The sequence below is a fragment of the Atheta coriaria genome, unplaced genomic scaffold (genome assembly GCF_025399875.1).
Source record: "Atheta coriaria isolate IRGN ID8LTWV9N9 unplaced genomic scaffold, Caltech_Dcor_3.1 hic_scaffold_2_pilon, whole genome shotgun sequence".
Lineage (NCBI taxonomy): Eukaryota > Metazoa > Arthropoda > Insecta > Coleoptera > Staphylinidae > Dalotia > Dalotia coriaria.
This window is the reverse complement of record NW_027045444.1, coordinates 4,289,760-4,317,669: the sequence shown is the minus strand read 5'-3', so window position 1 is coordinate 4,317,669 and position 27,910 is coordinate 4,289,760. Positions and strand designations below refer to the sequence as shown.

At 38.7% G+C, this 27,910-nt stretch overlaps 9 protein-coding genes across 11 annotated transcripts; 4 read left to right on the top strand and 5 right to left on the bottom strand.

The window, feature by feature from the left end:
• Positions 1-10,939: 10,939 nt before the first annotated feature.
• On the top strand, positions 10,940-12,189 carry wbl (endoplasmic reticulum protein 29-like protein wbl). Its single transcript, XM_065317103.1, has one exon. The coding sequence runs from the start codon at positions 11,320-11,322 to the stop codon at positions 12,076-12,078; it is 759 nt and encodes a 252-aa protein (XP_065173175.1). The 5' UTR covers positions 10,940-11,319; the 3' UTR covers positions 12,079-12,189.
• A 227-nt stretch (positions 12,190-12,416) lies between these two features.
• On the top strand, positions 12,417-13,660 carry LOC135803476 (thioredoxin-related transmembrane protein 2 homolog). Its single transcript, XM_065317102.1, has 3 exons — positions 12,417-12,652; positions 12,717-12,897; positions 12,967-13,660. Exons 1-3 carry the CDS (start codon positions 12,509-12,511, stop codon positions 13,467-13,469), a joined length of 828 nt encoding a protein of 275 aa, XP_065173174.1. The 5' UTR covers positions 12,417-12,508; the 3' UTR covers positions 13,470-13,660.
• LOC135803478 (protein/nucleic acid deglycase DJ-1-like) lies at positions 13,458-14,504 on the bottom strand. The gene is made up of 3 exons (XM_065317104.1): positions 14,313-14,504; positions 14,028-14,256; positions 13,458-13,970 (listed from the first exon to the last, which is right to left on the bottom strand). Exons 1-3 carry the CDS (start codon positions 14,484-14,486, stop codon positions 13,723-13,725), a joined length of 651 nt encoding a protein of 216 aa, XP_065173176.1. The 5' UTR covers positions 14,487-14,504; the 3' UTR covers positions 13,458-13,722.
• Positions 14,505-14,557: 53 nt separating this feature from the next.
• Positions 14,558-15,462, bottom strand: LOC135803479 (Parkinson disease protein 7 homolog). The gene is made up of 3 exons (XM_065317105.1): positions 15,226-15,462; positions 14,943-15,171; positions 14,558-14,873 (listed from the first exon to the last, which is right to left on the bottom strand). Exons 1-3 carry the CDS (start codon positions 15,310-15,312, stop codon positions 14,626-14,628), a joined length of 564 nt encoding a protein of 187 aa, XP_065173177.1. The 5' UTR covers positions 15,313-15,462; the 3' UTR covers positions 14,558-14,625.
• Positions 15,463-15,513: 51 nt separating this feature from the next.
• On the bottom strand, positions 15,514-17,326 carry Rpn9 (regulatory particle non-ATPase 9). Its single transcript, XM_065317100.1, has 4 exons — positions 17,128-17,326; positions 16,877-16,990; positions 16,183-16,813; positions 15,514-15,929 (listed from the first exon to the last, which is right to left on the bottom strand). The coding sequence occupies exons 1-4, from the start codon at positions 17,241-17,243 to the stop codon at positions 15,633-15,635; spliced, it is 1,158 nt and encodes a 385-aa protein (XP_065173172.1). The 5' UTR covers positions 17,244-17,326; the 3' UTR covers positions 15,514-15,632.
• Positions 17,327-17,494: 168 nt separating this feature from the next.
• Ubc10 (ubiquitin conjugating enzyme 10) lies at positions 17,495-19,551 on the bottom strand. The gene is made up of 3 exons (XM_065317106.1): positions 19,031-19,551; positions 18,438-18,720; positions 17,495-18,381 (listed from the first exon to the last, which is right to left on the bottom strand). Exons 1-3 carry the CDS (start codon positions 19,055-19,057, stop codon positions 18,227-18,229), a joined length of 465 nt encoding a protein of 154 aa, XP_065173178.1. The 5' UTR covers positions 19,058-19,551; the 3' UTR covers positions 17,495-18,226.
• A 265-nt stretch (positions 19,552-19,816) lies between these two features.
• On the top strand, positions 19,817-23,303 carry LOC135800178 (ATP-dependent DNA helicase Q5-like). 2 transcript variants are annotated; one of them, XM_065313344.1, is made up of 6 exons: positions 19,817-20,061; positions 20,117-20,241; positions 20,295-21,517; positions 21,596-21,797; positions 22,125-23,010; positions 23,063-23,303. In XM_065313344.1, the coding sequence occupies exons 1-6, from the start codon at positions 19,947-19,949 to the stop codon at positions 23,146-23,148; spliced, it is 2,637 nt and encodes an 878-aa protein (XP_065169416.1). In that variant the 5' UTR covers positions 19,817-19,946; the 3' UTR covers positions 23,149-23,303. The 2 variants fall into 2 exon arrangements, with proteins under 2 accessions (XP_065169416.1, XP_065169407.1); XM_065313335.1 differs by having other exon boundaries at positions 19,818-20,061; positions 21,596-22,001.
• LOC135800190 (nucleoredoxin-like) lies at positions 23,229-26,909 on the bottom strand. Of its 2 annotated transcripts, none has more exons than XM_065313356.1 (5): positions 26,553-26,909; positions 25,850-26,285; positions 25,381-25,787; positions 23,995-24,281; positions 23,229-23,837 (listed from the first exon to the last, which is right to left on the bottom strand). In XM_065313356.1, exons 2-5 carry the CDS (start codon positions 26,240-26,242, stop codon positions 23,434-23,436), a joined length of 1,491 nt encoding a protein of 496 aa, XP_065169428.1. In that variant the 5' UTR covers positions 26,243-26,285; positions 26,553-26,909; the 3' UTR covers positions 23,229-23,433. The 2 variants fall into 2 exon arrangements, with proteins under 2 accessions (XP_065169428.1, XP_065169434.1); XM_065313362.1 differs by having other exon boundaries at positions 25,850-26,277.
• Positions 26,910-27,008: 99 nt separating this feature from the next.
• On the top strand, positions 27,009-27,832 carry Arpc4 (Actin-related protein 2/3 complex, subunit 4). The gene is made up of 2 exons (XM_065313373.1): positions 27,009-27,353; positions 27,419-27,832. The coding sequence occupies exons 1-2, from the start codon at positions 27,164-27,166 to the stop codon at positions 27,733-27,735; spliced, it is 507 nt and encodes a 168-aa protein (XP_065169445.1). The 5' UTR covers positions 27,009-27,163; the 3' UTR covers positions 27,736-27,832.
• Positions 27,833-27,910: the final 78 nt, after the last annotated feature.

Genomic DNA, 27,910 nt, shown 5'->3' with positions numbered 1-27,910 from the left:
ACCAACGAATCGCTGATTATGAAAGATTGGAAAATTCTCTATCAGATAAAAATATAAAATAAATATATTTCCAACAGTAAAAGGTCAAAAAATGCCACTAAAAGTGCTAAAAAGTGACATTTTGCAATTTTTGATGATTTTCTTCAATCGCGAATATCTTGTAAACTAAAAGAGATAATTAAGATCTGATCGCAGCGTCTTAATCTACGGACTATTCTCTATAAGATAGGATAGTTAAAACGGAAATCTGAGAGATGAAATTTTACATCTTAAGAAAAAATTGCCAAGGGGGGGTGCTTGATACTTTTTTTCGACGATTTTCAAAAATTCATATCTCTTAAACTAAAAGAGATAGCAACCAACGAATCGCTGATTATGAAAGATTGGAAAATTCTCTATCAGATAAAAATATAAAATAAATATATTTCCAACAGTAAAAGGTCAAAAAACGCCACTAAAAGTGCTAAAAAGTGACATTTTGCAATTTTTGATGATTTTCTTCAATCGCGAATATCTCGTAAACTAAAAGAGATAATTAAGATCTGATCGCAGCATCTTAATCTACGGACTATTTTCTATAAGATAGGATAGTTAAAACGGAAATCTGAGAGATAAAATTTTACATCTTAAGAAAAAATTGCCAAGGGGGGGTGCTTGATACTTTTTTTCGACGATTTTCAATAATTCATATCTCTTGAATTAAAAGCGATATCAACGAAGGACTTGTTGATTATGAGACACTGGGAAATTCTCTATCAGATAAAAATATAAAATTATTATATTTCCAATAGTAAAAGGTCAAAAATGCCACTAAAAGTGCTAAAAAGTGACATTTTTCAATTTTTGCTCATTTTTTTCAATCGCGAATATCTCGTAAACTAAAAGAGATAATTAAGATCCGATCGCAGCATCTTAATCTACGGACTATTTTCTATAAGATAGGATAGTTAAAACGGAAATCCAAGAGATAAAATTTTCGTTCTTAAGAAAAAATTGCCAAGGGGGGGTGCTTGATACTTTTTTTCGACGATTTTCGATAATAAATATCTCTTAAACTAAAAGCGATAGCAACCAACAAATCGCTGATTATGAAAGATTGGAAAATTCTCTATCAGATAAAAATATAAAATAATTATATTTCCAATAGTAAAAGGTCGAAAAACGCCACTAAAAGTGCTAAAAAGTGACATTTTGCAATTTTTGATGATTTTCTTCAATCGCGAATATCTCGTAAACTAAAAGAGATAATTAAGATCTGATCGCAGCATCTTAATCTACGGACTATTTTCTATAAGATAGGATAGTTAAAACGGAAATCTGAGAGATAAAATTTTCGTTCTTAAGAAAAAATTGCCAAGGGGGGGGGTGCTTGATACTTTTTTTCGACGATTTTCAATAATAAATATCTCTTAAACTAAAAGCGATAGCAACCAACGAATTATGAAATACTGGATAATTCTCTATCAGATAAAAATATAAAATAATTATATTTCCAATAGTAAAAGGTCGAAAAACGCGACTAAAAGTGCTAAAAAGTGACATTTTTCAATTTTTGTCCATTTTTTTCAATCGCGAATATCTCGTAAACTAAAAGAGAATTGAATTCTAAGTACAACAATCCCCAAGATAAGCTAGCTAAATTGTTAATTTAAAATAATAATTAATAGAGAAAAATGGACAAATGGAGATACTGCATCATGTTTCTATCACGTGAAATTTAAATAAATGTTGCAGTTTTGTACCCAAATGCAATAAATCTAACCTATATGAGGCGTGATGTTCAAATTTAAAGCTGCGTTTTACAAGTTTGTTTCCAATATTAAATAATAAATCGTATCGTATAAGCGGTTTTTTCTATCAATTAAATACAACTGGATAGAGAATTTAATTCTGCATGTATGGACCCCGCGGCCAAGTTTGTAAGACGTTACTCCCAATAACAAAAAATAATTAAATTATTTAATGCTAACACTTTAGTAGAAGGCGGTGGACCGCGACGAAAAAAAAACACATAAATGCAAAGTAATGATGGACGCAGAAAATAAAACGAAATATATAATTGAATTATAAACTTACCAATGCAGAACTCATCAGACTCCAAAGCGCGACAAATGCTGTAAATAAAAAAAACATAAATATTATTATATTCACACAGCGGAGAAAAACAAACAATCTGGGCTGTTGGGTTAAAAGTTACTTACAGCAGCACGATGGGTCATCCAAATGATGAATAAATCAACATGGCCGCGATACGCTTACGCGGAAATAAATAACTGTACTAAAGTTACTAAAGTCAAGTTAAGATTAAATAGTCAATTGATGATCGAATATAATACGAATTGGAAAGTAGAAGTCCGGATAAACGATACGAGTCGCACAAAATACGTCTGAATCAACCAGAGACCGGCACGAAACTGGCTGCAATTCACCGATAGTGCATGCCGAAACTGCGTAAACAACGACTGGACAGTATATGATAAGAAAGCATGAAGTGCACAAGACCGGCGTGTCGATGGTACGCGACCTTATGCGCGAATTGCATTTGGCACTTTACCTGGGATCAAAACTAAACTAAGATGCAGCAACATGCGGCGTGAGGTGCTGGCAACGACGACACACGGCAATGCGATAAGAAAGTGTATATTATGTTCAAAACAAATACAATTCTTTATTTTACAATTTTTAGTCCATGCTATTGCCATCTATATGTGATACAGTAGTTTCGAAATTTAGATTAGTAAAGGTAATAAAAAATTAAAATTCGATTTGCGTAATTCTGATTTCTTATGCTGACAGATTGCCAGATTTTACATTAAATATTTAAGTGATATTTAATTGGAACATGCACCGTTTCTCGTTTACCAGGTAACACATTAGTCCGTAATCATTTGCTGATAATAAAAATGTATTAGAATTAATATAAAATTGTTAGTTATATTCATGAAAGAATTGAAGAATATTTGCTTAAATTTACGATGCTAATATAATAAACAGCAACGGTGTGTTTTGATTCCACGAAATAAAGATTCGATACCTGCAGGTAAACAAACTTATCTCTTGCGCGAAATCGCGTGATCGCACACGGACACGGTGTGCACTCACTACCACCAACAAGCAATACAGTTTTGTCATCGGCCAACGATCGTGGATTAATGTGCTGCCAGGTAAATATTGACATAGAAATAATTATTGTGATTTTAATGTAAAAATAGTTTTCCTCCGAGAATTTTAAATAGAAATGTGGAGCTTTCTCAACGGAAGATTCAATAAAACACCTATGTAAACACTTTATCTTGGTAATTTTTTCCTAGGACTTACTGTTTGATGGAAAAGTGCAATAAACAGTCGGAAATGTTTAATACCTAAATATAAATCGAAATAGAGTTGAAACAATTTAACAATATATTGCAAAGCACCACTTAGACAAATTTATTTACGCGTACGTATGTAACTGTACGCATAAATAAGTTTTATCTTTCATCATAAGAAATCAGAATGATATAATTCGAATTTTAATTTATCATTAATATTAATAATCTAAATTGCGGGACTTATAAAATTTTTATCTGCAACATTCGTAGATGGCACTAGGATGTACTAAAAATCATAAAATTGAGTTATACGACTTAGTTTTATATTTATCAACAAACGTGAACACAAGAATAATTTTGAACACAATTCTGTTATCTGTGTCGTCTTAGCCGCATGTAGCACATTTTAGTTTAATTTAAATCGCCGGTACCGTGCCTATTGCATTTCGCGCACACGGTCGCGTGCCATCCTTGCGCTGGCTTCACGTGTTCGGGCAGCAGGTAGTCTTATCATGAATTGTCGCGGCCTTGTTGGCATGGCTGAGGCACAGCATACATTATTTTAATACTTTGTTTTATAGAGAAGTAGAAGAAGATTAATAATTTTAATACGTTTCTCCTTACCACTTTTAGTTTCCGAAATATAAAAATTGGTTATTTCCCCTACTACCCTACACGCACTTGTACTCGTCGCGCAAGGAATTGTTGTTTTTCTGCTATAACACCCGAACGCGGTGTCACAGTAAATTCGAAATTATGTTTTCTGATGCAGAATTAAATTTTCCATCTCCCTATATTGAAATATATTGCCAGAAAATTCCGTAACGCGAGTTATATTGATAGTTGTGTGTATACGCACTTGTACTCGTCGCGCTAGGAGTTGTGGTTTTTTTGCTATAACACACGAACGCGGTGTCACAGTAAATTCGAAATTATGTTTTCTGATGCAGAATTTAATTTTCCATCTCCCTATATTGAAATATATTGCCAGAAAATTCCGCAACGCGAGTTATATTGATAGTTGTGTGTATACGCACTTGTACTCGTCGCGCTAGGAGTTGTGGTTTTTTTGCTATAACACACGAACGCGGTGTCACAGTAAATTCGAAATTATGTTTTCTGATGCAGAATTAAATTTTCCATCTCCCTATATTGAAATATATTGCCAGAAAATTCCGTAACGCGAGTTATATTGATAGTTGTGTGTATACGCACTTGTACTCGTCGCGCTAGGAGTTGTGGTTTTTTTGCTATAACACACGAACGCGGTGTCACAGTAAATTCGAAATTATGTTTTCTGATGCAGAATTTAATTTTCCATCTCCTATATTGAAATATATTGCCAGAAAATTCCGTAACGCGAGTTATATTGATAGTTGTGTGTATACGCACTTGTACTCGTCGCGCTAGGAGTTGTGGTTTTTTTGCTATAACACACGAACGCGGTGTCACAGTAAATTCGAAATTATGTTTTCTGATGCAGAATTTAATTTTCCATCTCCCTATATTGAAATATATTGCCAGAAAATTCCGTAACGCGAGTTATATTGATAGTTGTGTGTATACGCACTTGTACTCGTCGCGCTAGGAGTTGTGGTTTTTTTGCTATAACACACGAACGCGGTGTCACAGTAAATTCGAAATTATGTTTTCTGATGCAGAATTTAATTTTCCATCTCCCTATATTGAAATATATTGCCAGAAAATTCCGTAACGCGAGTTATATTGATAGTTGTGTGTATACGCACTTGTACTCGTCGCGCTAGGAGTTGTGGTTTTTTTGCTATAACACACGAACGCGGTGTCACAGTAAATTCGAAATTATGTTTTCTGATGCAGAATTAAATTTTCCATCTCCCTATATTGAAATATATTGCCAGAAAATTCCGTAACGCGAGTTATATTGATAGTTGTATGTATACGCACTTGTACTCGTCGCGCTAGGAGTTGTGGTTTTTTTGCTATAACACACGAACGCGGTGTCACAGTAAATTCGAAATTTTGTTTTCTGATGCAGAATTTAATTTTCCATCTCCCTATATTGAAATATATTGCCAGAAAATTCCGTAACGCGAGTTATATTGATAGTTGTGTGTATACGCACTTGTACTCGTCGCGCTAGGAGTTGTGGTTTTTTTGCTATAACACACGAACGCGGTGTCACAGTAAATTCGAAATTATGTTTTCTGATGCAGAATTAAATTTTCCATCTCCCTATATTGAAATATATTGCCAGAAAATTCCGTAACGCGAGTTATATTGATAGTTGTATGTATACGCACTTGTACTCGTCGCGCTAGGAGTTGTGGTTTTTTTGCTATAACACACGAACGCGGTGTCACAGTAAATTCGAAATTTTGTTTTCTGATGCAGAATTTAATTTTCCATCTCCCTATATTGAAATATATTGCCAGAAAATTCCGTAACGCGAGTTATATTGATAGTTGTGTGTATACGCACTTGTACTCGTCGCGCTAGGAATTGTAGTTTTTTTGGTTATAACACACGAACGCGGTGTGACAATAAGTTAGCATGAATTGCCGCGATCTTGTTTGCTTCGGCTGAGGCACAATACTGTATTATAAAGTATATCTCATTGATTAATAATTAACAATCTGTACTTGTCTAGCTCTTTTAGTTTACTAGATATTCGCAATCGAAAGAAAGTAGTAATAATTGAAAATGCCCTCTTTTTAATTATTTTCTTACCATATTTTATAAAGAATTTTCAATCCTTTCATAATCTTTAACCCGTTGGTGCTGACGCCCTTAATTTGGAAGGTATTCAATATCAAGAATACAGAATTACATAATTTAAATTTTGATTCTTATTGCTACGAGTAAATAATCTAAATTCCAAGAGTAATACTGTCTGTATCATTCATAAATTGCACCAACATCCTAACAGCGTATTATACGTACATACAGCGTATTTCAGTTATCCAGGTATCCGTGTCTATTGCTATTGACGCACAAAGTCGCATGTGCTAAGGCTTTGCGCACCTCATGCACTTACACGCGGGGCAGCAGGCTGTCTTATCATATCGTCCGCTGTGGTGTGTGTATATTCGGCATGCCTTAGCATACTCGGTTATGCTGCGGCCAGTTTTGTGCCGGTCTGTTATTGCTTCGGATGTGTCTCTCGCGACTTATATGATTTTCTTAGAGTTTGATTCAGTAATCAGTGTAGCAATAGATTGATAATCGAGTAAATTTTCACCGCTGCGGTTTTATCGTGTGCAGTTGCCGTTGCGGGTCGCTTCATTTCGGCGTCATGTTGATTTTTTCATCATTAGAAAATTAATTTTCTGTTTTTCTCAATCTTATGACATCCCAAAGTCAATTAATTCTTTTCCTATGCTGAGAAATATTGAAAGTAAAAGTAGATTTCTTGTATGTCGGTTATTTCAACATTGTGATATTTTAGTTTGGTCTTTTCAACTACGAGTTTATCAGTACGTTTGTGTATAAACAACTTTTTTTGTTCGACGCGTATTATCGCTACGTACCAGCCTTGTACCTGGCTAAGCAAAGCGCACACGGCAGTCGTTTCACCGCGTGGGCCGCGAACGTGTCTCTCTAATCGCCATGCGTTTTGAGGTTTTAATTGGATTAATTGTCGGGTACTTTTTTGACCATCAGCAAAATATTCGCAATGGGCATGTGTGCCTGATTTGTTTAATGCTTTGTCACGTTTGGAGTCTCCTTAAATAAGAAATTAGTGTCCATCAATCTGTGCGTGTGTTTTCAGGTGATAGAATATATTCCAGGATATAAAATCCCCTCATCAATGCATAGGTAGGTGTGTAATTAATTATTTTACGGAAAGTTACGCCGGTTTAACTTAAATTGAATATTCTATTTGAGTGATATGAAATTTGCATGTATCATCTTGCAAATTAAAAACACATGGTATGTAGCATTTTTATCAGAATTCTTAGTTCCGTTTCCGAAAATAACATGGATGATTTAATTACTACAAATACTGTTTTACAAAAGTATCTGAAGATTATTAAAATTGGCAATATTCATATGGTCGACCACGCTCACTTTGCCGTCGGCCGTCGGCTCGGCCGTCTTTTCGCAGAACACGTGAATGTTTTTAATCGATTTGCACTCCTTAGCATCATTAAATTAAGAAGTTTCTTGTTGACCTAGTAAAATTTTACACGTTTTTCGTTTTCATAGTCTCTGTACGTCTTAACATTTACGTGTCGAACAATAGTTATTTTTATCCTCTCTAACAATTGTATTGCTACGCGCCGTCGCTTGCCGTCAGCTGATTTGAATGTTTTCCGCAGGATATTCTATCAATTTATGATGATGCTTTACCCGTCGGTTACTTTATGCAGTTGATGCATCAATTAATAAATATACATTCTCAATATATTAAAATATTGTTGTTTATTTGTAAATTTCCCTCTTCATGTTGTGAATATTAACTCCCTTTGTAGTTTCTAAAGTTTTCTTTTTGTAACACCATGTATATTAGTTTTCCTAACACTACGTAGAAAATCGCCGGTATTTGTGAGTTTTGTGGGCTCTTTGTTTCAACTAGAGATTTTCTTTCTTAAACACCCTGTATATTCATTTATCTTTGTGTCCGTGAAAATTTTGCTTTAACTGTTGTTTTTAGAGTTTTCCTCATTGCCCTTTAAATTTTCTTTTTGTGACACCCTGTATATTAGTTTCCCGGAGCCTCGGGTGAAAAACGAATGATATTTGAAGTGTTAAAATGTTTTTCTGTTTTCATAGTAAATTTTTCATTTGTAACACCCTGTATATTTGTTTCCATTTTCAACCCCGTAGAAAATAAGCCATTTGCTAATTTCATTATTACGGTAGAACTGTACGAAGTGGTACTTGCTTATATGTGCGCGGCTTAGCAGGTCGTAAGTCCGGTTTCAATATGGCGACATGTATTCTGTTGACATGTAAAATCTAAACTTGTATTCTATTGTTAATAAATAAATAGTAAGATATATTGACTTATTTGATTTGTGTGTTCGCCTTCTATCATTTCAGGAACAGGTCTCTATGAGAGTTCCCTCTCTCAGGGGATGATCCCCTCTATAAAAATTGTTAAGGTAACCTGTATGATTTGTGTACTCCTTCTTTCATTTCAGCTACAGGTCAGAACTTGTAAGAATATTTTTAAGTGCCGCCTCTCTTGAGACGACTTAAAACTTAGAAATATTTCAAGACCTTATAAGGATTGTCCTTATAAGGAGATCCCCCTCTCTGGGGGTGATCCCCCACCATAAAAATTGTTGATATGCCTGATAATTTCGGGGATGAAGCGCAGAGACATCGTAGCTGTAGGATGGGCCGGGAGCAATGGACGCATCGAAGCAGTGGGCGATCGACCAGAGCGCCGGAGGCGCTCTGGGAGATCGACCTGTGACTGTCTTATAACGACACGTGCCAAAAAATTTAAAAATCTGATCCTCTCCTGTTCTCTTTCTTCTATCTCCTCCTCTTCTCTGCTCTACTCTCTGTTCTCTTCCTTCTGTCCTCTCCTATGCTCCTCTACTACTCCTTCTTCTATTTCTCTGTTCTCTCGTTCTCCATTTACTTTCATACATCTCTTATTGCCTCCACTTGTATTTCAATTTCTCATATATTTCGTTGCAATTCATATATGCAACCCAAATTTCACCTGATATTTTTATATTTGAGAAAAATGCCTTCTATACCTGAGATTCGATCCGTGTCTGCCAGCATGCCAGCAGGTGCACGTCTCCACTCGACCACCGAGTGTTTTTATCATTTATATTTGATTCTTCTATTTATGTTTCTACTTTATTCAACTTTTTAAAAACAACAACACAACGCAAACAACAGCTATACTCGTATATTGTACACGCTCGTAGCACTTAAGATTTATCCTGCAAACGGCAAAGGGGAAACCAGAAAGAAATATGAAGAAGTATATAATATTACATTATGTTTTATTAGCAACATTTAAAACCACATACATTTATTTAAAATCGAAAATCATAGACAGCTCTTAAATCTCCTGAAAGTAAAACTTGCCTTGAATTCGCGCATCTCTAACATTTCTGCGACAGAAGCGGTAGACTCAGGCATCAACGTTGTTTATTTATACTAATTAAAACACACAACACAAGGTGCAAGCAAACATTAAAACACAAACAACTACAATACAATACATTTACATATAAAAAATGAATTCTACGTGGACAGTACAACAAACATGTATGTACACATTAATACATAAGACAATACAGCAAAGTCAAATACACAATAAATGGAGTTGTCAAGTTCTACATACACAATTACATAACACAAACAGCAATCAGGGAAATGTTCTTAAGAGGATGACACACACAAACAGCTTCTCTAACAGACACCGCGTTGAAAATTCTATGCCGCTCAATAACAATGCATGCACGAATAGGTGAATAAAAATATAGAAAGTCTGCAGTTTACCGTTCTATCTCGGCTTCTACGTAGATTGTCCATGTTCCAATTCATTGTCCAGATAATATCACAACAAACGTTGCAAGACGTTGCAGGTATATGCTATCCGTATCTCGCGAGCGCGCAATGTAAACAAGTTGATAGCACGCGGACATCCTGCAATACGCACAACGAACGCAAAGAAAATTAACGATTTTGTATATTCGATACCCGATTGTCTTTTAATGAAACACTAAACACGTGAGGAACAACTAAATCCACGCGATGGACAATCGAAATGAACGCGACTTACCGACTTACAAACTAAAAATAAAACGATAACAGCCGCAAGAAACACGTCCGACCCGACCAGCGACCGGCACAAGTCTGTGCTGAGCACAGCACGCAGCACAGCCAACGGCGGCACGCGACCACATGCGATAATACTGCGCGCATGCCGCAATACAACGCGCACTATTTGTAACAAACAAGGTCGCATGCAAGATAGTCAACTCAGGAATTTCGACTAAAAAAATGCAAGTGTGATTTTTGGTTAAATATTTATTAAAACTGAAATAAATACGCTTATAATTATAATTTACCTATATATAAGAAAGAAATAAATTTTGTTTTAACAAAACTTAAAACCCTTTGTGCTAAAACTACGAGTCTCACTTGTGGTTTTTTAGTTGAGACAAATCCAAATACCACGAGCGTGAGCCGTGATTCGCGGTTCGCACCGTTCGCATAGTATACGAGCGTCACTCGTGTTTCGCCGCTGGAGCCAATCTCAATGTTAACGTGTGGCACTCGTGCAGCAATAGCGACGATGTCAGTGTATACTATCTCTATCTATCTTATTTAAGTTTGCGCGCAATTGGCTTGAACGAAATTGGTGAAATGGTTATACAAAATAAATTATTTTCCTTTAAATATTAAAAGAACGCCACAGCCAGCGTGGGGATCAAACCAAGAACTTTCGGTACGCAAGAAAATATTGATATTTATAAAAATTTATGTTGCTTACAACTGATGCACTGCGAATATACTGAGATATGTATGTTTATCAACAAACGATAAGAACCGCAAATGCATTACTGTTCTATATATATCGAAACAATTTTGCCTATATTTACATTAATATGAATCAGTCGATCGCAGCAAATGAAAACATGAAAGAAAATAAAGAATCTACAATATACAACAACTTCAAAAAAATAAATTCTAGCAATAATTAATTCTATATACATAAGTCGTGATACAGGTATAAACTACAAAAATTATTAATATTGCCAGCGAGTAAATGTAAAAACCAAACACTCCATTGTTTAAATTCATGGAATACTACAAATTTTTACACTGGAGGAAGTGTGTTAACGCCCCGTATATACAGGTGCATTAGCTGACGTGAACCAATCAGAGTTGGCCATGTTAGGTCTTCAAATTATCATCGCAGTACACGCATATTTCGTCTGCCTGCCTCGTCAACACACATCAATACCCCGCATATAAACCACAGACATTGTGCGCGCTACAATTCATTTTACATGTTACATTTAGCATTCACAAAACCCTCCCGCAAAGAATGGCTGTAACCTCATTCGTTTACTGCTGCCTGCTTGTTTCGCTCCTCGCCGGATCAGCACTCGGCGACGCTTGCAAGGGTTGCCTCAACTTTGACGAAGACAGCTTCAGGAAAGTCGTGCCGAAGTTCAAGTATTCACTCATCAAGTTCGACATCGCATATCCGTACGGTCCAAAACACGATGCGTTCGTCCAGTTTGCAGAGACGCTCACCGACATGCAAGACCTCATCGTCGCTGATGTCGGTATCAAAGACTACGGCCAGAAGGATAACGAAGACTTCGCCAAGGCGCAGAAAGTAGACACAACCAAACTGCCTGTGATTAAATTATATAAAGGTATTAAAGAGTCAATTGCATTCACTGATGATGAAATTACCATTGAAAAGCTAAGGGAGTTTGTTCTGGAGAATTCTGATGTTCATCTCACACTGCCAGGATGTGTAGAGGCTCTTGACAAGCTTGCAATTAAGTTTACACAGAGTAAAGATGCTGATAGGAAACAGTACCTGAAAGAAGTAGAAAAATATCTGACTGAGACTGATAATGAGGTGAAAGCAAAGCAGGTATACTCACTGTACATGAAGAAGCTGCTAGAAGATGAAGACTTTGTTGGCAAGGAACAGAAGAGACTGAAGAAGATACTCACTGAGGGCCAGTTGGCTGAGGCAAAGAAGCAAATTCTGCAAAATAAAATCAACATTTTGTATGCATTCGAAGACAAGACAAATAAGTTTACAAAGAGAAAAGAGGATTTATAATCATGCTACACTTAGTATTTTTGTGCAGAAACACACAAGTTAAAGTTATTTTTATGTTTCTATTATGAGATTTGTACCGTAGATAAATATCATATTTAAAACAAACTAAAAGTGGCTATTTTTTTATCATTTTTAAAAATTGTGTACCAACCTGTGCATTTTTATATACTACATGGATCGTGCACTAGTTGTAAACAGAGCTACCAACCAAAACCGCTAATATAATCTAAACAGGATTTCCCCTCCAGCGGGTTTAAAACTGACATAATCTAGTAACTTTTATTTTAGTACGCGATCCTTGAAAGGTATCTGATATTTCGTCCGTAGCGCACCCAAGCGGATCTGTATAAACTAAACACGTCAGAAATTAGTTTCTTGTGACTGAGTATTAAACCGATCTCGACGAGAATTCCCAGCACAAAACTCGAAAATGTCGCTCAAAAAAGACATAAAGTTATTATTCAAACCATACTACTTCGTTAATATACTACTCAGCTTATCATACATCGTTCTGAAGCGGACGCCAGGAGTTTGCAATTATTTATTTAACGTCGAAGAATGCGAATTTGATGGGGTGCGTTAATTTTTATAACAAAATAATTAAATTCCTAAAGTAATTATTTTTTTTTTTATTGTAGAAAGAAACAGAGATCTTATTCTTCCTGCTAATTGTCGTCATGATAAGAACAAGAAAAGCAGGCAGTGTCACCATGATCAATTACCTCTCATCAAGTTTCATCTACACAAAAGTAGCAAATCTTATACTGTGGTTTTATGCAAACTTTATCATGGGAATAGTTTATGGAATCATCTTCATATGTAAGTCATTTAAGACACAACACAACTTGTGGAAGTGTTTAAACTTATCTGTCAATTGAATAATTACAGTGGCCGGCCTCATTCTCCCAGAACCCACATACTCTGGCCCTGACAATGTGATTTATTTCCGCGGCATGCAAGGCCTAGACGAAGAACTGGAGCGTGATAAGAAGTGCACCTGGTTGGTGGCCTTCTACACAGTATGGAATCCATCTTGTGTTCATTTCGCACCAGTTTTCGCGGAGTTAAGCACAAAATACGATCTGGATAATCTGAAATTCGGAAAGGTGGACGTTGGGCGTTACCCAGACGCCGGGAAAAAGTACCATGTCAACGACAGCAGCATGAGTAAACAACTGCCGACGATGATACTCTTCCAGGAGGGCAAGGAAACCCTGCGCCGGCCCACAGTCGACAGCAAATCGAAGCTGATCAAGTTCATTTTCAACATGGAGAATATCATCATGGCGTTCGACTTGAACAACTTGTATCAGTCGTGCAAGGATCAGCTTAAAGGAAAGAAGAGCAGCATGCAGGAGAAGAAGACCATCAAAGACAAAAAGAATGAATAATTTGATTGATAGCCCAAAGATTTAAACATATTTCACACTTCATGATTTCATCATACTCTTTATAAGATGTGTCTAAGTTAATTTATTGTTAGTGCATTTATATTTTATTTTTATTCTGTTGCGTTATGTTTTAGTGCCATTTGCGTGTGTGGTTGACTCGAATTAAACCAATAAAAACGTTTGTTCTCGAAGTTACGCCGCGTACAGTGAATTGTCATTATGTAATGTATTAATTACCTTGATGATTGTATTACTAATCAATCATAAGCATCTCTGCAGCGACACGCCTTGCAGTCTCGCGATCGGTGACATACTCCAAGACTTTAATCGACCAGTCGAAGGTGGTGCGATGTCCGCGGGATGTAATCAGATTGCGATCGGTGACGACGTCGTCATACTTGTAGATGTAGTTGTCACCCTCACGGACAACATTTTCTACGCGTGGATAGGAAGTTAAACGACGTCCGAACATGATACCATGCGCTTTCATTGCAATCGGCGCTTTAAAAACACAATATTTATTAAAATTGTGGTTTGTAAGATATTAAAATTACTTACAAGTACAAATGGCGGCTAGTAAACGTCCGGATTTCTCTTGTTCGCGCATGACAGTGCCCACATCACGATCCTCCGATAAAGATTGCCAGCCGAATTTGCCGCCGGCGGTGACCACCACGTCGTAGGGACCTTTTTTCATCGCTTCGCAGAGGGCCATGTCCGGTACAATCAGCATACCGGAAGAACCAACGACCGGTTCGTCGGTTGGACCAGCCAAAGTACATTCCACCTGTAAAACAATTAAAAACATTAAAAATAAATAAAACAATTGATATAAATACTTACTCCACCACGTTTCAAAACGGTGTACGGAGTGGTGACTTCATTCTCTTCGTTTTGTGGATATAAAAGAATAAGCGCTCGCTTTGCCATTTTGTTTTCGAAATACTTTATCTTTACTTGACGAATGTAGACGGTAAACTGTTGTGACGATATTGCGCACGCTTGGGTTTTATACATTCCCAAAGCGACAATTTGCGGTGTAAGTCACGTGAGGTAAAAATCCCAGACGCTAAATAAAATTACTCACATATACAGGAAAACAACAAGAATTTATCAAAAGTCAAACAGGAAATAACGTTATGCAAAGTAATTAGTGTTAATAAGGCAGGAGCGATTCCTGCGCGACGCGCGCCGCAGTTTCCTCATCGGTGATATATTCCAGCACTTTAATCGCCCAGGCGAACGTGGTGATCTGGCCGGAGGATGTAATTAGGTTGCGATCGACCACGACGTCGTCGTGCTTGTAAATGTAGCATGCATCGCGCCGCATTACATCCTCCAGTGACGGATACGAAGTCAACCGCCTGCCGTACATGATTCCATGCATCTTCATTGCAATTGTGGCTTTTGTAATTAAAAAAAAAACACATTAAACAACAATAACAACACAAAAATAAATAAAAAATTACTTACAGGTGCAAATTGCTGCTAGGCATCTTCCGGATTTTTCTTGTTCACGCATGAGTGCGATGACATGTTTATCTGTTGATAACGACTGCCAACCCCATCGACCTCCAGGCAGCACCACAACATCATAGGGTCCTTGTTTGATGGCTTCTGACAGCGGTAATTCAGGTATAATACGAATCCCGACCGAGCAATAAACTGGATCGGTTGATGGACCTGCCAGTTTACAATCCACCTAGAAGAAAACTATTTTATTATTTGTTCGTAAACTGGTTGGGTGATTACTTACACCGCCGCGTTTGAGTACACTGTATGGCACACACACTTCGCCTTCATCGCTCTTGGGATAAACAAGAACCAACGCGCGTTTCGACATAATTACACAACAAAATCAAACTGCCGCTTGAAACTTATGTTTGAAAATTACAATACAATATGCCAACTTCGTGAACAATGCTATAAATAATCACTTTTCAAGTGGAAAACACTGTGGAATGTGATGTAGACATTGAAATTCCATTTTCGCGCATAGAAAACACGCTGGAAATCGTTTCCAGGAATAAAATGCGCTCGATAATTACATATAATTTTATATTTTACCGCAAGTGTTAAAAAATTCTCTCATTAAATGAAAAACAAGTAATGCAACTTATCTGATGATTAATGTTAGTGTGGCTGAGGGTGATGGGGATGAATTTACAATGTGAGAATCTCGGAGGCGCGCTCTTCCATCAGCGCCTCCATGCCGGCGACGTGCTCGCACCACTTGTCCAGTTTATCGATCATGTTGGCGATCTGCGTGCGATTGAGGACGCGCGGTTGCACCCAGGTCATGTTTACCGTTCCGGCGACTTCATCGATTGCGCCTTTGACTAATCCTTGACTCAGGGCCTTCATCACGAGCAGTTCGATTTCGTTACGGGGTAATTTCGTCTCTGTGGCGATCTCTTCAAAGGTGAGTTGTCTTTTGTGCGATGGACGTTTGAAAGTCATCTAAGAATTAATAATTAATAAAATTTATATTTGTGTATGCAGTATTTATAGTTTAAATGATTTATTTATTGATATGTGATTGGATAATTGAAGTTTAAGTGAAAAAAAGCAAAAAAATTGAATGCAAACATTACTTTTTGCTATTTTAAGAATAATTAAAAGATAAACCTAAGTTTTAGACGAGAAACATGTCAACACAACATTATCCAATCATATATAAACAAAATAATACTTAAAACAATAAAAAACTTACTTCCATAAGACACAATAACGAAATCTTCTGCCTAAGGAATAATTCCTGCGCTAAAAGATCAGGAATAGCGCCCCAGTGCTTCTTCATCACCTCAAACTTCTCAATATCCCCCGAATTAAACGCCTGCAGGAGTTCCACAAGCCATTCATTCTCAGTACCGCTCAGCGAATCCAAAATGGCGTGCGCTAACAACTCGCCAAGGTTGTAAACGCCTTCACCTAATAGCGCAGCTAATCCCAAAAAGAATGCATGCTGATGCTTGGTTTCAGTTGACAGAGTGCTCAATTCAATGCAGCCCAAGTACCTCAATGCTGTCCTATAGTACTGTGCATGATCACCTTGTATTCTATAATATTGTGAAGCAAGGTGATAGAATCTGCCATGCACCGGAGTGACGCCATCTGCATTGTCTAAAGTAGCCTCAACCTCCTCAATGATTTTCTTGGTGGCTTCCAGGTCATTCAGCTTCTCAAGATGAATCTGGCCGGCTAAAACCTTGCACAGATTCTCAGCATCTGTGTTGGATTTAACTTTGGGGCCCATTTTCTCAAGAAACTGGACTGCTTCATTTTTATCTTTGAATTGTTCAATTATAATTGCAACAATTTCAACCAAAGATAATGGATTAATTCTAGAATATTCACAAGTGATTAATTATTATTTAAAACTAAAATTTAAGCAAATAATTACTAACTTGTTTTCAAATGTTGAAATGAAAACATTATACAGTTGAATAAGCTGGTCGCCTTTCTGCAGTGCTGGATTCTTAACGAAAGTTTCCAGTTTCAGCGTAAGTTGGTGCCATAGTCTAGAAAATAACACAGAAAACAATGAAATTTAACAATTTTTAAGGATGAATCAGCTGTTTGAAGGTTAGAATCCACGCAAACACCGGCTGAAAATCGTGTGATAAAGACACGAAAACTAGCGAAAAGTGCAACGTACTTCTTGTTATGAAGTTCCTCCAATTCCTGCCAGTCGCCGGCGAGATCCTTGCCGCTTTCTTCCTGTTTCTTCGAAAGATATTCGCTCACGTTCGGTTGCTGCACAGCGGTGGCCATCTTACACACAGTTTGCGCTTATGCGCTCTTCTAACAAAACATTACTTGCAAAACACGAACGACAGCGCTGCAACCGCCGCCTAGCGCGTAAATTTACTACTACCCAAACAGAACTACCAACTTAAAACCATAAAAAATTACTAGATAAAATATTTTACAAACTCATTTGGAATACTAAAATAAAATGAATCACTGATGATGAATTGCCTTGCAAAACAAAGGATTTTGTTACAAATACGCATGCCAAAATGTTTTTCTTCAATTATTTATAATATAGCAAAAAGTAACGTTCGCTTCCAATTTTTTTTTTGTTTGTTTCTTTCAGTTTCAACTATTCTATACTTAAAAGGACCTGCTCTCTCGCATTTTCTCAGTTATTCCGCACCGCGTTTGTTATTGTTGATTAGTTATTAGTCGCTCGCTAACGTTATGTTAAAGACTAAAAGGTAAACAATCGCCAAACTAATATGATTACATATACAAATCAATTCGTAACGTAATGAAAATGTATCACTTTTCGATATTAAACTATGAGAGACCGGTGTGATAACTAATCATGAAGTGTTTCGTTTTTTGTAGAACTCTGTTGGTGTTTTTCTTCATCAAGTGTGTTCAGAAATCAAAGACTTATCGTGTGTAAATGTGTGGGTGTGTACAACGTTATAAGATAGGACTAGGCGCGTGGTTGCGTTAAAGTCTAAAATTATAATTAATAACATTACATAATTACTGAGGAGCGCATGTGCCGGTGGTGTGGTTAGATTTTCGCGTTTGTTTTTCTTTTGCGTGTTGGTTTGTTTTAGAATTAGTTATTAACTTTGTAAATTTTATTCGCACGTTCGATTTTGGCAGCGGTGCCGTCGGCGGCGGTTAGGAGGGATTATGAAGACAGGTGGGGGGGATGAGACGATGACGAGGACAAGGAGGTTTGGTTGTTGTTGTTGTCAGCTGCTGCTGCTGCTGCGGGCGGCGGCGGCGGTGATTTAATCGGCCGGCCGCTTCTCGCTGTGCTTTTTCGTGTACTCCTCGGCGTTCTTCGCGAACTTCTTGCGGTCTTTCAGATACTCCTCGGCGAGGTCGGCGCGCAGCGGATGCTCGGGTTCTGGCTCGTTGACTAAGGCAACAAGTGCTTGAATCACTAAAAACAAAACACAATAAAATAAAATGAAATTAAACACAAAAATCCATTAATACCTTGATCAGTTTTGGTGGCAGGCTTCCAATTCTCTGCACTAATGATGGGCAGACACACCTGGCCCTTCTCATCGATATTCGGATGGTAAATCTTTGTCTTGAAGCTGATGCGCGGCGGCTTGAAGGGATACTCCGCGGGGAAATTGATTTCAATCTTAAACGCGCCCTTGTTGTAGGGCGCATTGTCCGGCACAATCAGGCCCTGCCATGTGAGGATATTGGTCTCATCCACCTGGATGTCTCTGAAGGATCGCAGCCCGGAGTTTTTAATATCACCCAGTTCCTGTAACACACCAACCCACGCACATATTAAATATCAGAAGACAAGTGTGAACATAACCCCCAAAGTGGTTAAAAACGGCAAGGTCAGCGTGAAAATTCGCGGATTTCAACCTTTTTTTCGCACACGCAAAGTTATTAATAGTGTAAAAAGTAATCAGTTAAATATAGTTCAAGATGCTCCGGCTGTCTTTAACCAACAAATTATTACTACTATGGAGTTTTTGTTGCTGATGATAAATACATATACGTAACAACAATTGAAATGCGGTACAAAGTGCAGGCGCATTGCCATCGAGATTCTTCGTAATTACCTTTTGTAATCGGCGTGTCGCTGCCATTTTGATGAATTTCTACGCGACGATAAAATATCTCTGACTAAGTGCACACAGCTTGTGTGTGGCGGACCCACGCGTGTGGTCTCCAATGCTCTCTGGGGATTATTAGATATTAGATTGTTGTGGCAGGATGCCGCAAACAGACGCGCCTCGTCCTCCTGGCTGCGTTGTGGAATTCAAGCGAGAATTTGCGCCGCTGGGGATCTCTCCCGAGCTGCCCGATGATATGCGAGCGCGACAACACGCGCGGTTGACTGGCCGTACAAATGTCGTCTCGCAGGAGGTGCAATCACCCTGTGGCTGGCGATGAGTCCGCTGTGTGCCGCGCAGTGTATCGATGCGAACCTGCAACAAGCACAAGTCGGCGCGCCGCGCACTTGCGAAAAGCGCACGGATATTCTAGAATTTCGCGTTGAACACAATCAGCGATCTCTTGCGCGCTCGACGACCGACCGCTGCGACGACTGCCGGACGACAAAACCGAGCTGACCGCGAGCGACGCACAGCCGTCAGCTGTGTCACCAGAAAGCGGGGAGTCACGCGCATTTGCAACCAGTTTTCCACTCCTACCAACATTAAATCTCTAGAAAATCAAACTTGGGTTATAAAAAGAATTTTGAATTAAAAACTCTGAAATAAAACATTATTTAATTAATTATTAATGCTACATGTAAAGAAATAATTATTATTAATTTTAATAATATTTTTGATAAAGTATATTTGTGCAAAATTTGAATTTGACAGTCAAATATCACACAATTTAGGCCAAATAAAAGATTTCATAACCCTCAAAAGTGCGCACTGCTCAAAAACTAAAAATATAAATACACCGTATACCATTGATAAGCACGCACGCGATAAATGAACCATCAACAAACAAACAAACACCATCATGTCGGAAGTCACCCTCCAGCCGGACGCGATCCGCGGCTGCCTGAAAAAGCATTTCAAGTTTGACGACTTCAAATCGAAACTGCAGCGGGACGCTATTTACGAAATCGCCAGACGTAATTATCAACTTTTCTCACATTTCGCAGCCGAAACTGATTCAAATCTCCGCAGGAAAACATGACGTCCTTGTCTCCATGCCAACTGGCAGCGGAAAATCCTTATGTTATCAACTGCCTGCAATGCTACATCCAAAAATGGTCACAATTGTCTTCTCACCACTACTGGCACTTATAAAAGTAAGTTAAACACCTAAAAAGCAATAAAAAACTATTAAAATGATATATTATAGGATCAAATTGATCATCTGGTAGCGTTGAAAATCCGCGCGTCTTCGCTAAACTCCAAAACAACGAAAAACGAGCGTGAAAATCTCCTCACAGACCTGAAAACAATGTCGCCAAATACAAAATTGTTATACATCACACCCGAACAAGCCGCCACGGCAACATTTCGTGACCTATTCAACAACATGGTAAAATTCAACAAAATCGCGTATATTATCGTCGATGAAGCGCATTGCGTCTCACAATGGGGTCATGATTTTCGCCCGGATTATTTAAAACTCGGCGTGTTGCGAGAGAACAATCACATACCATTTATCGCCCTCACAGCAACAGCCGGCAACGACGTCCGAAAAGACATAATATCTTCATTGAAAATGTCCAAAACAAATCTGAAACAATTCATGACCAGCTGCTTTCGGACGAATCTCTTCTACGATGTGATATTTCAAAACACCGTCGACGATTTATACAAACACCTCAAAGATTTCATCCGAAAATGTTTAAAAATCGAAGAAGAGGCAGATCTTAAACCTGAAGAGAAATCCTGCGGGATTATCTATTGCCGTACACGCGAACAAACCGAGTTTCTCTCCGGGCAATTATCCTCCATGGGAATAAAAACCTGCTGTTACCACGCCGGATTAAAAAACAGCGATCGATTAGAATATCAAAATCTATGGCAGAATGGCACGTATCCGGTGATATGCGCCACTGTGAGTTTTGGTATGGGTGTGGATAAAAGCAGTGTACGTTTTGTTATCCATTGGGGTTGCCCAAAGGACCCGGCGTCGTTTTATCAAGAATCAGGCCGTGCGGGACGCGATGGCAAACCGTCGAAATGTCGCGTGTATTACTCGAAAGCCGACCGGAAAGCACACGAGTTTCATCTCATGCAAGACATGGGCCGAGCGAAAGCAATCACAGATAATAGCAAGGATTTGAAGAAGTGTGACAAGCAGGTGATGGCCGAAGCAGCTATGAAGGGATTCACAGCGATTGTGAATTACTGCGAGGCGCCGACCGAGTGCAGGCATAAGTTGTTCACGCGGCATTTTGGCGAGAAGGATCCGAAGTGTAAGCGGAATTGTGATTATTGCAAGGATAAGAAGAGTGTGGATGAGTTGGTGGAGTATTTCCACACCAAGGCGGTGCAGTTTACGGAGAAAATGATCGACGCAGATGGCTTGGATGATAGTTTATGGGAAGGCGGGCGGAAAGGACAGAAAAAGTATATTTTACTATTACTATTACTATAGTAACATGACACTAAAAGTCAAATAAATATTTAAATTTTTAAATTTTACAGGCTAGAAGAAGATTACGGTGAGGAAGGATTCAGCAGTGCGGATCGTGATACTCGCGCAAAGAAACAATCGACGGATTTAATCAAGAAGCAGTTTGCGTTGCGCGCGAAAAATCAAAACGCGCATGAAATGTCGCAGAGTACAGTCGATGAGCTGTTGGGGAAACATGCGCGTGTGATGGCAGCAGCGGCGACTTCCAGCAAAGTAAGAGGGCTGAAAATTGCGATGCGTGAGATGTACACGAGTAAACTGCACGATGCGTTGTACGAGAACTACTGCGCGTGCAACGCTGAGAGTGAGCGTATCTTCGATAAGAAGGACGTGGAGGATTGCGCGGTTGCGGAGGAGTATAAAATCTTCTCGACCACCACGACGTTCATTACTTATCGGAGTGGAGTGTGCAAATTAGTAAGACTAACAATTCTAATTTCATTAATTAATGCATGCGTTTTTCTTTCTTTCTTTAAATCTAAAAATAATAATATTTATTTTGTTTTTTATGTGTTTTTAATGTTAATTTATGTATTTTAGTTGGCACATGTGAAGAAAAGAACTTCCGAGGCGCAGAAACACGAGGCATTTACGGATTTCACGCCGAAACCAGCAACGTACAACTCTCTGGGTGATTTGTTTCGGAATATTAACAAAGATAACATGCAGAAGGGCCGAAAAAGAAGTCATGATGATGATAATACCGATAAGAAACCAAGTGGTTTTGTTTCGGCTTCACAATTACTAAAAATAGAAGAAACAGATGTTAAAATATCCCCTGAACAAAATAATCACGATGAAAGTAATCCTGATAAAGAAGAAAACGGTGATTTCGAAGATGACAATGAAGAAGATTGTGCTCCTAGTGAGAAAAAAATGAAGTTCACCACAACAGACACAACAAAGTTTAGTAATAATACAAAATTAATGACGACAAATTCGGATGTTGATGTTGATGTACCACCCATACCTAAACATAAAGAAGATAATGTAACTATACCAATAGAAAACAATAAGAGCAATTCTTCAACTACTCAACAACTCTGTGATAAACTTGAGGAAGTGCTCGAAAGCACGAAACAAAAGATGAATGCGTATCAAAAAGATGTAAAGAGTGAGAAATCTAACGATAACAACGCAAAGTTGCCGCTGAAAAAACAAAAATCTTCACGGAAATCATCCAAACTGAAACATTTATTCGGTGGGGACGATGGTAGTGATCAAGATGAAACTAAAACAAAAATTAAACAAAATAATCCGCCTGCTGTGACAAATAAAGTAGCAAAAGATGCCAAATTGACGAAGGTGGACGTTGCTAATCTAGTCGTCAAATTATTAATGCCTGCCTATGCTGAGAAGAGGTTTGATACAAAAGACACTTTCAAAGCAACTGCGCGGACATTGGCACATATTGTGCATGATCAAGGTTGGTTTTCTTATTGTAATCTTTTACTTGTACTAAAATTGATACTTTTTAGGAGCTGACGAAGCATCAATCAAGAAGTACGTGAAAAACTTCCTAACGCGACACAAAACGATCACAAGTGCCACCGAGGTGAAGTAACCCAACCTATAATCCTGTTTGTTTTTATTATCGCTAAAAACTGCGTCTTGATTGTGTAAAAAAGACAAAAACACTTCACATGGTTTCTCGTTTTTGTTTATGAACCTTATACAATACGTAATAAATAGAAACTTACTTATTGTTCACGCCTGAAATGCTTTGTTTCCGCAGCTGGGTCGCGTCGGCCATCTTGTCTGCATCTACGTTTCATATAAGACACTAAATTTTAGATATTTGCGATATTAGAACCTATACGTTTGGCAGTATGTCTGTTTCAACCCTAGTTTAGTCTTGTCTTCCCGTCTCCGCCTCCTGCGCCGCCTGTATGCCCTGGATGAGCGTCAGGCTGTCGTTGATATCGACAAATTGCAAAACCCCGCGCGCATAATCATCCACGAACGTCTGTACACTCTCCGGTGTAATCTCCACCGCGTAATCCATGAGCGCAAAGCGCCGCTTGGGTAAATCAATCGCCACCAACAACGGGACGACATCGTCCAGGCCGATGAGATCACGCAGGACATCCGAGGCGTCCGAATCGGACGCGACTAGAAACTGCACGTATTCATCGTGGAAATGCAACGGGGTGTCACATTCGTGATCGATGTTGATGTGGCGCGATTTGTAATACTGTGTGGCGATGGGTGTGAGGAGAGAATCGGCAAAGTGCACATCAGTATCTTCACCATCTAGAATAGAAAATCATCATCATCATTAACTTATGTATATTAAGTATTAAACAATTCTATTCGCACGCATGCGCAAACAGACGTGATTAAACTGTCACTTTTTTGGAAGAAGTGGAAAAAATGTAAGTAAAAAACATGTTTTACATTGTTTACTTACCAACAAACAAAACAATCGAAGCATAATCATGCAGCTTAGTCCCATAACGTTCCGTTAAAACATTCACTGGTTTCGGTTTCCATGGAAAATGCAACGCTTCGGGATCATCCAATAGTTCAGTACGCGCATCCATCGTAATAAGATGGCCGTTGCTATCGAGCAGTAGCAGAGTTGGTATGCCGCGAATGCCGTACAACTGCGCCAATTCGGCGCGTATCGCCGACTGTTGGAAAGGGATCGACAGCCAGGGCATTGAATCAATATAAGTATTATAAGATTCTGCGGATCTAAAAATAAAACAACACATTTTTAGTTAAATTTAATTAAACGTGTATGATAGGGTAGAAGGGCGGAGGGTAGTTGGATTGTCTTAATACCCTCATTTCACAAGATTAAATTAAATTACGGTTGGCGCGCTGCACCCCTAAATTGCATTACATTACGTGAAGTAACCGCGTTTCGGGGCTCGCTGTACGCCAAAAACCTAAGAGATTTATAAAGCGTATAAAGTCTCAGTTGAAACGTGGCCTGAATTTAATTTTGCATTAAAAAAATGTTATTTTACGCGTGTTTGTAATAAATACCGTGTATATTTCTAGTATTGTAGTATTTTTGAGTTGTGCGTTGCGTGATGTGCTCTAGGGGGCGGCAATAACGCGGCAATACGACTGTAAATTAACTTCCGCGTCATAAACTGTAGAATTATTGTTTTTGTCGCGCTCCATTCGCTCTGTCCGTCCGTCTGTGAATCGTGTTTGTGTTTGTAGTGTGTTTGGAGGGCGCTCACCCTGCGCCCAACAACAACCCCCAAACTCTATTCACAAAGATTTTATACAGAGTATTACAAAATATTTAATTAAAACCTCAAAAAAATCATTTTTATCTATTTCTTTTGTTTTGTTGTGTTTTGTTTTGTTTTGCTTCTGCGCGTTAATTTTTTACTTTAAAGTCACTATTGTATGTTTAGAGAGGGTTGGTATCTCTCTATCTATTTATCATAGGTAATAATTCACTTGAAACGCGCGAAGGGAGCGCGCGCAGTTGTGCAAAGGGGTGCAAATGTAATAAACGGCGCTCGCACCCCCGCTCAAAACAAAACCGAAAAGATAACAACACGTAAACTGTGCTAGGATATTCAAAATGGCCGCTATACACTATACTCGTAAAACGCAAATACTTAACAAATTTTGTTCGCGTGCACACTGCTTTCCACATTCACAAGCGCAAAGTGATAGCTTATGTTCCAACGAACGTCATAAAACTCCAACTGCAACCCCTCGAAATATATAAATTAACATAGAAATATTCTATTTATGCGTCGCAATGCACAACTAGACAACCACACACACACACACATAGAGAATACAACAAAAAAAAAATACTCACCGATCACTCGACACGAAAACAATCTCAAAGTCTTCATATCCCTCGCGTGTGCGAATCGAGTGATACACTTCTGCCAACTGCGGTGTGAACGCCCTGCATGGCGGACACCAATTCGCCGAGAAGTAGAAACCCTTCACGCCGGTGAGGTTCTTATACATTGTGACTTTTGTGTTTGTGTTGGCATTACTCTTTTTACTTTCATCTTCATTGGATGTACAACATGCGTGTAGTTGCACATCCGCAAGCACTTGGTCCACAGGCCGTGGACGCCATGGAAAAAACACTCCTGCTGGATCTTCAAGTAATCTCTCCTGCGCGGATATGGAAATTGTAGTGCCGTCACGGCTTTCAAGTAGTACTAAAGTTGGCACACCTGATTTTATACGAAAACGACGTGATAATCTCGTCTGGAATACAACAATTGTTTAAAATAACAATAAAAATTAAGATTTTTATGTTTTTTGCTTGCCTTTAGGTCTATTTCACTATACGGCATCGCAAACCATGGCAGTCCCTCCAGACACTCGCGATGCGAGCCCTCAAAATCACCGTAGACGTCGTTGTTCGCCCACAGGACGACTTGTATCACCTCAACGCGCTTCTTCTTCGCCTTGGCGTCGTCGGCCTTGTTGAGCTTCGCGTATAACTCGCGCAGTTTGCGCACGAATTCATCGCATTGCAGATTGATATTCGCGAAGCTAAAGTAGACAGCGACAACGTCCACGTCGGCGTCCTCCAGTGTGGCAGCGCATTCGACGCGCTCGTCGTCCTGCGTCGCCGTGCACTTGACGAGCTGCTTGCCGAAGAGGCGCTCGCACCACGGCGTCTTGCTCACGCTGGACTCTTTATTGCAGTTTGCCATTTTGGTTTCACGACGACATCATTCACAGCACACAACTAAAATACTAGGTAAATAATTAAGAGTTTTCTTTGTTTGGAAAACAAAGTTTGTTGTGTATACAGTGATGAGGTTACAGGGAGACGCAGAGTGGATGTGTCGTCGCGACGCTCCACACTGGCGTCGACTACATTACACAGAGAGCGATAAACCTGCGTCGCGACGCCGAAAACTCTGCGCAAAGTTACACGCTGCATCAAGAGGGGGAAATATTCGATGGGAATGATTCATCGACAGGAAAAATCAAAAATATAAAAGAAAAAATATTTCTTACCAAAGTTTCAAACACAATTTTCTCTTCTATAGCTGTAAATTAAACTACGATGTGTCTTTGCTATTGCGCACGACTAGAATGACCGGAATGTCGAATGTTTACCGTTTACATTCTCCATCGAGTTCATTTCCTCCGATGTTAAGTAAACATATCGACGTGAGGAGAAGAAAAGCTGATTATTTTTAGTATTTGTTTAAAAAGGTGTGTAGCTATAGTATTTTATAGTATAGTCAGATATTTGCCGAGAACCACTGCGATAGTTGTGGGGCGACAGCGGGTTATAATCAGTGATCATATCCCAGAATCATCATCTTACTATAAAATTTGGTAAGTAATAAACCTACTTATAGCTACCTTAGAATAGTCTTCAGCAATATTATAAACAACATGTATTTGTTTTATAGCTTAGAAGTTATAAAGTGCCATCTGTTTACGTCGCCCTAAAATATTTTCAAGTGTGATTAGTTAGTGTACTACACATACAAACCACATTTTGGATATGTGTAGTTAGTCATCTGTGCGATTTGCCACACTCGAATACTGTGTCTCCAATCCACATCAAAACATTATTTGGTTTAGGTGTGGTGTTGTTTGCAAATCGTGAAAGCGCAATGAGTGCCACCCTCAAGCCGTACCTCTCCGCCGTGCGGCACACGCTGGAGGCGGCGATGTGCGTCAACAACTTCTCGTCGCAGGTCGTCGAGCGGCACAACAAGCCCGAGGTGGAGGTGCGTTCCTCCAAGGAGCTGCTGCTCACGCCGGTCGTCATCAGTCGCAATGATAAAGAGAAGGTTTTCATAGGTAAACTACAATCTACAATACAATATAATACAACTCATACTAATAAAATTCATATAAATTTCTAGAAACTTCAATAAATTCCGTGCGAATTTCAATCGCTGTGAAGCAAGCAGATGAAATCGAAAAGATCCTCTGCAAGAAATTCATGCGCTTCATGATGATGCGCGCCGAGAACTTCATCATCTTGCGGCGCAAGCCAATTGAAGGTTATGATATCAGCTTCCTCATCACCAACTTCCACACCGAACAGATGTACAAACACAAGCTGGTGGATTTTGTCATTCACTTCATGGAGGAGATTGACAAGGAGATCTCCGAGATGAAGCTCGCGGTGAACGCGCGGGCGCGCATCGTTAGTGAGGAGTTCCTAAAACGATTTTGAACATTTTAAAATTTACAAGTTAATCATAAGTAAAGCTGTAAGAAGGAAGGAATGCATTTTATATAGTACATAATAATAAGTATAAGTCTAAGTATAATACGATAATTTAACTCACACTGCCACACCACTAAATAATTTAATTTCACTCTGAAAATATAACATTAATGATGATACA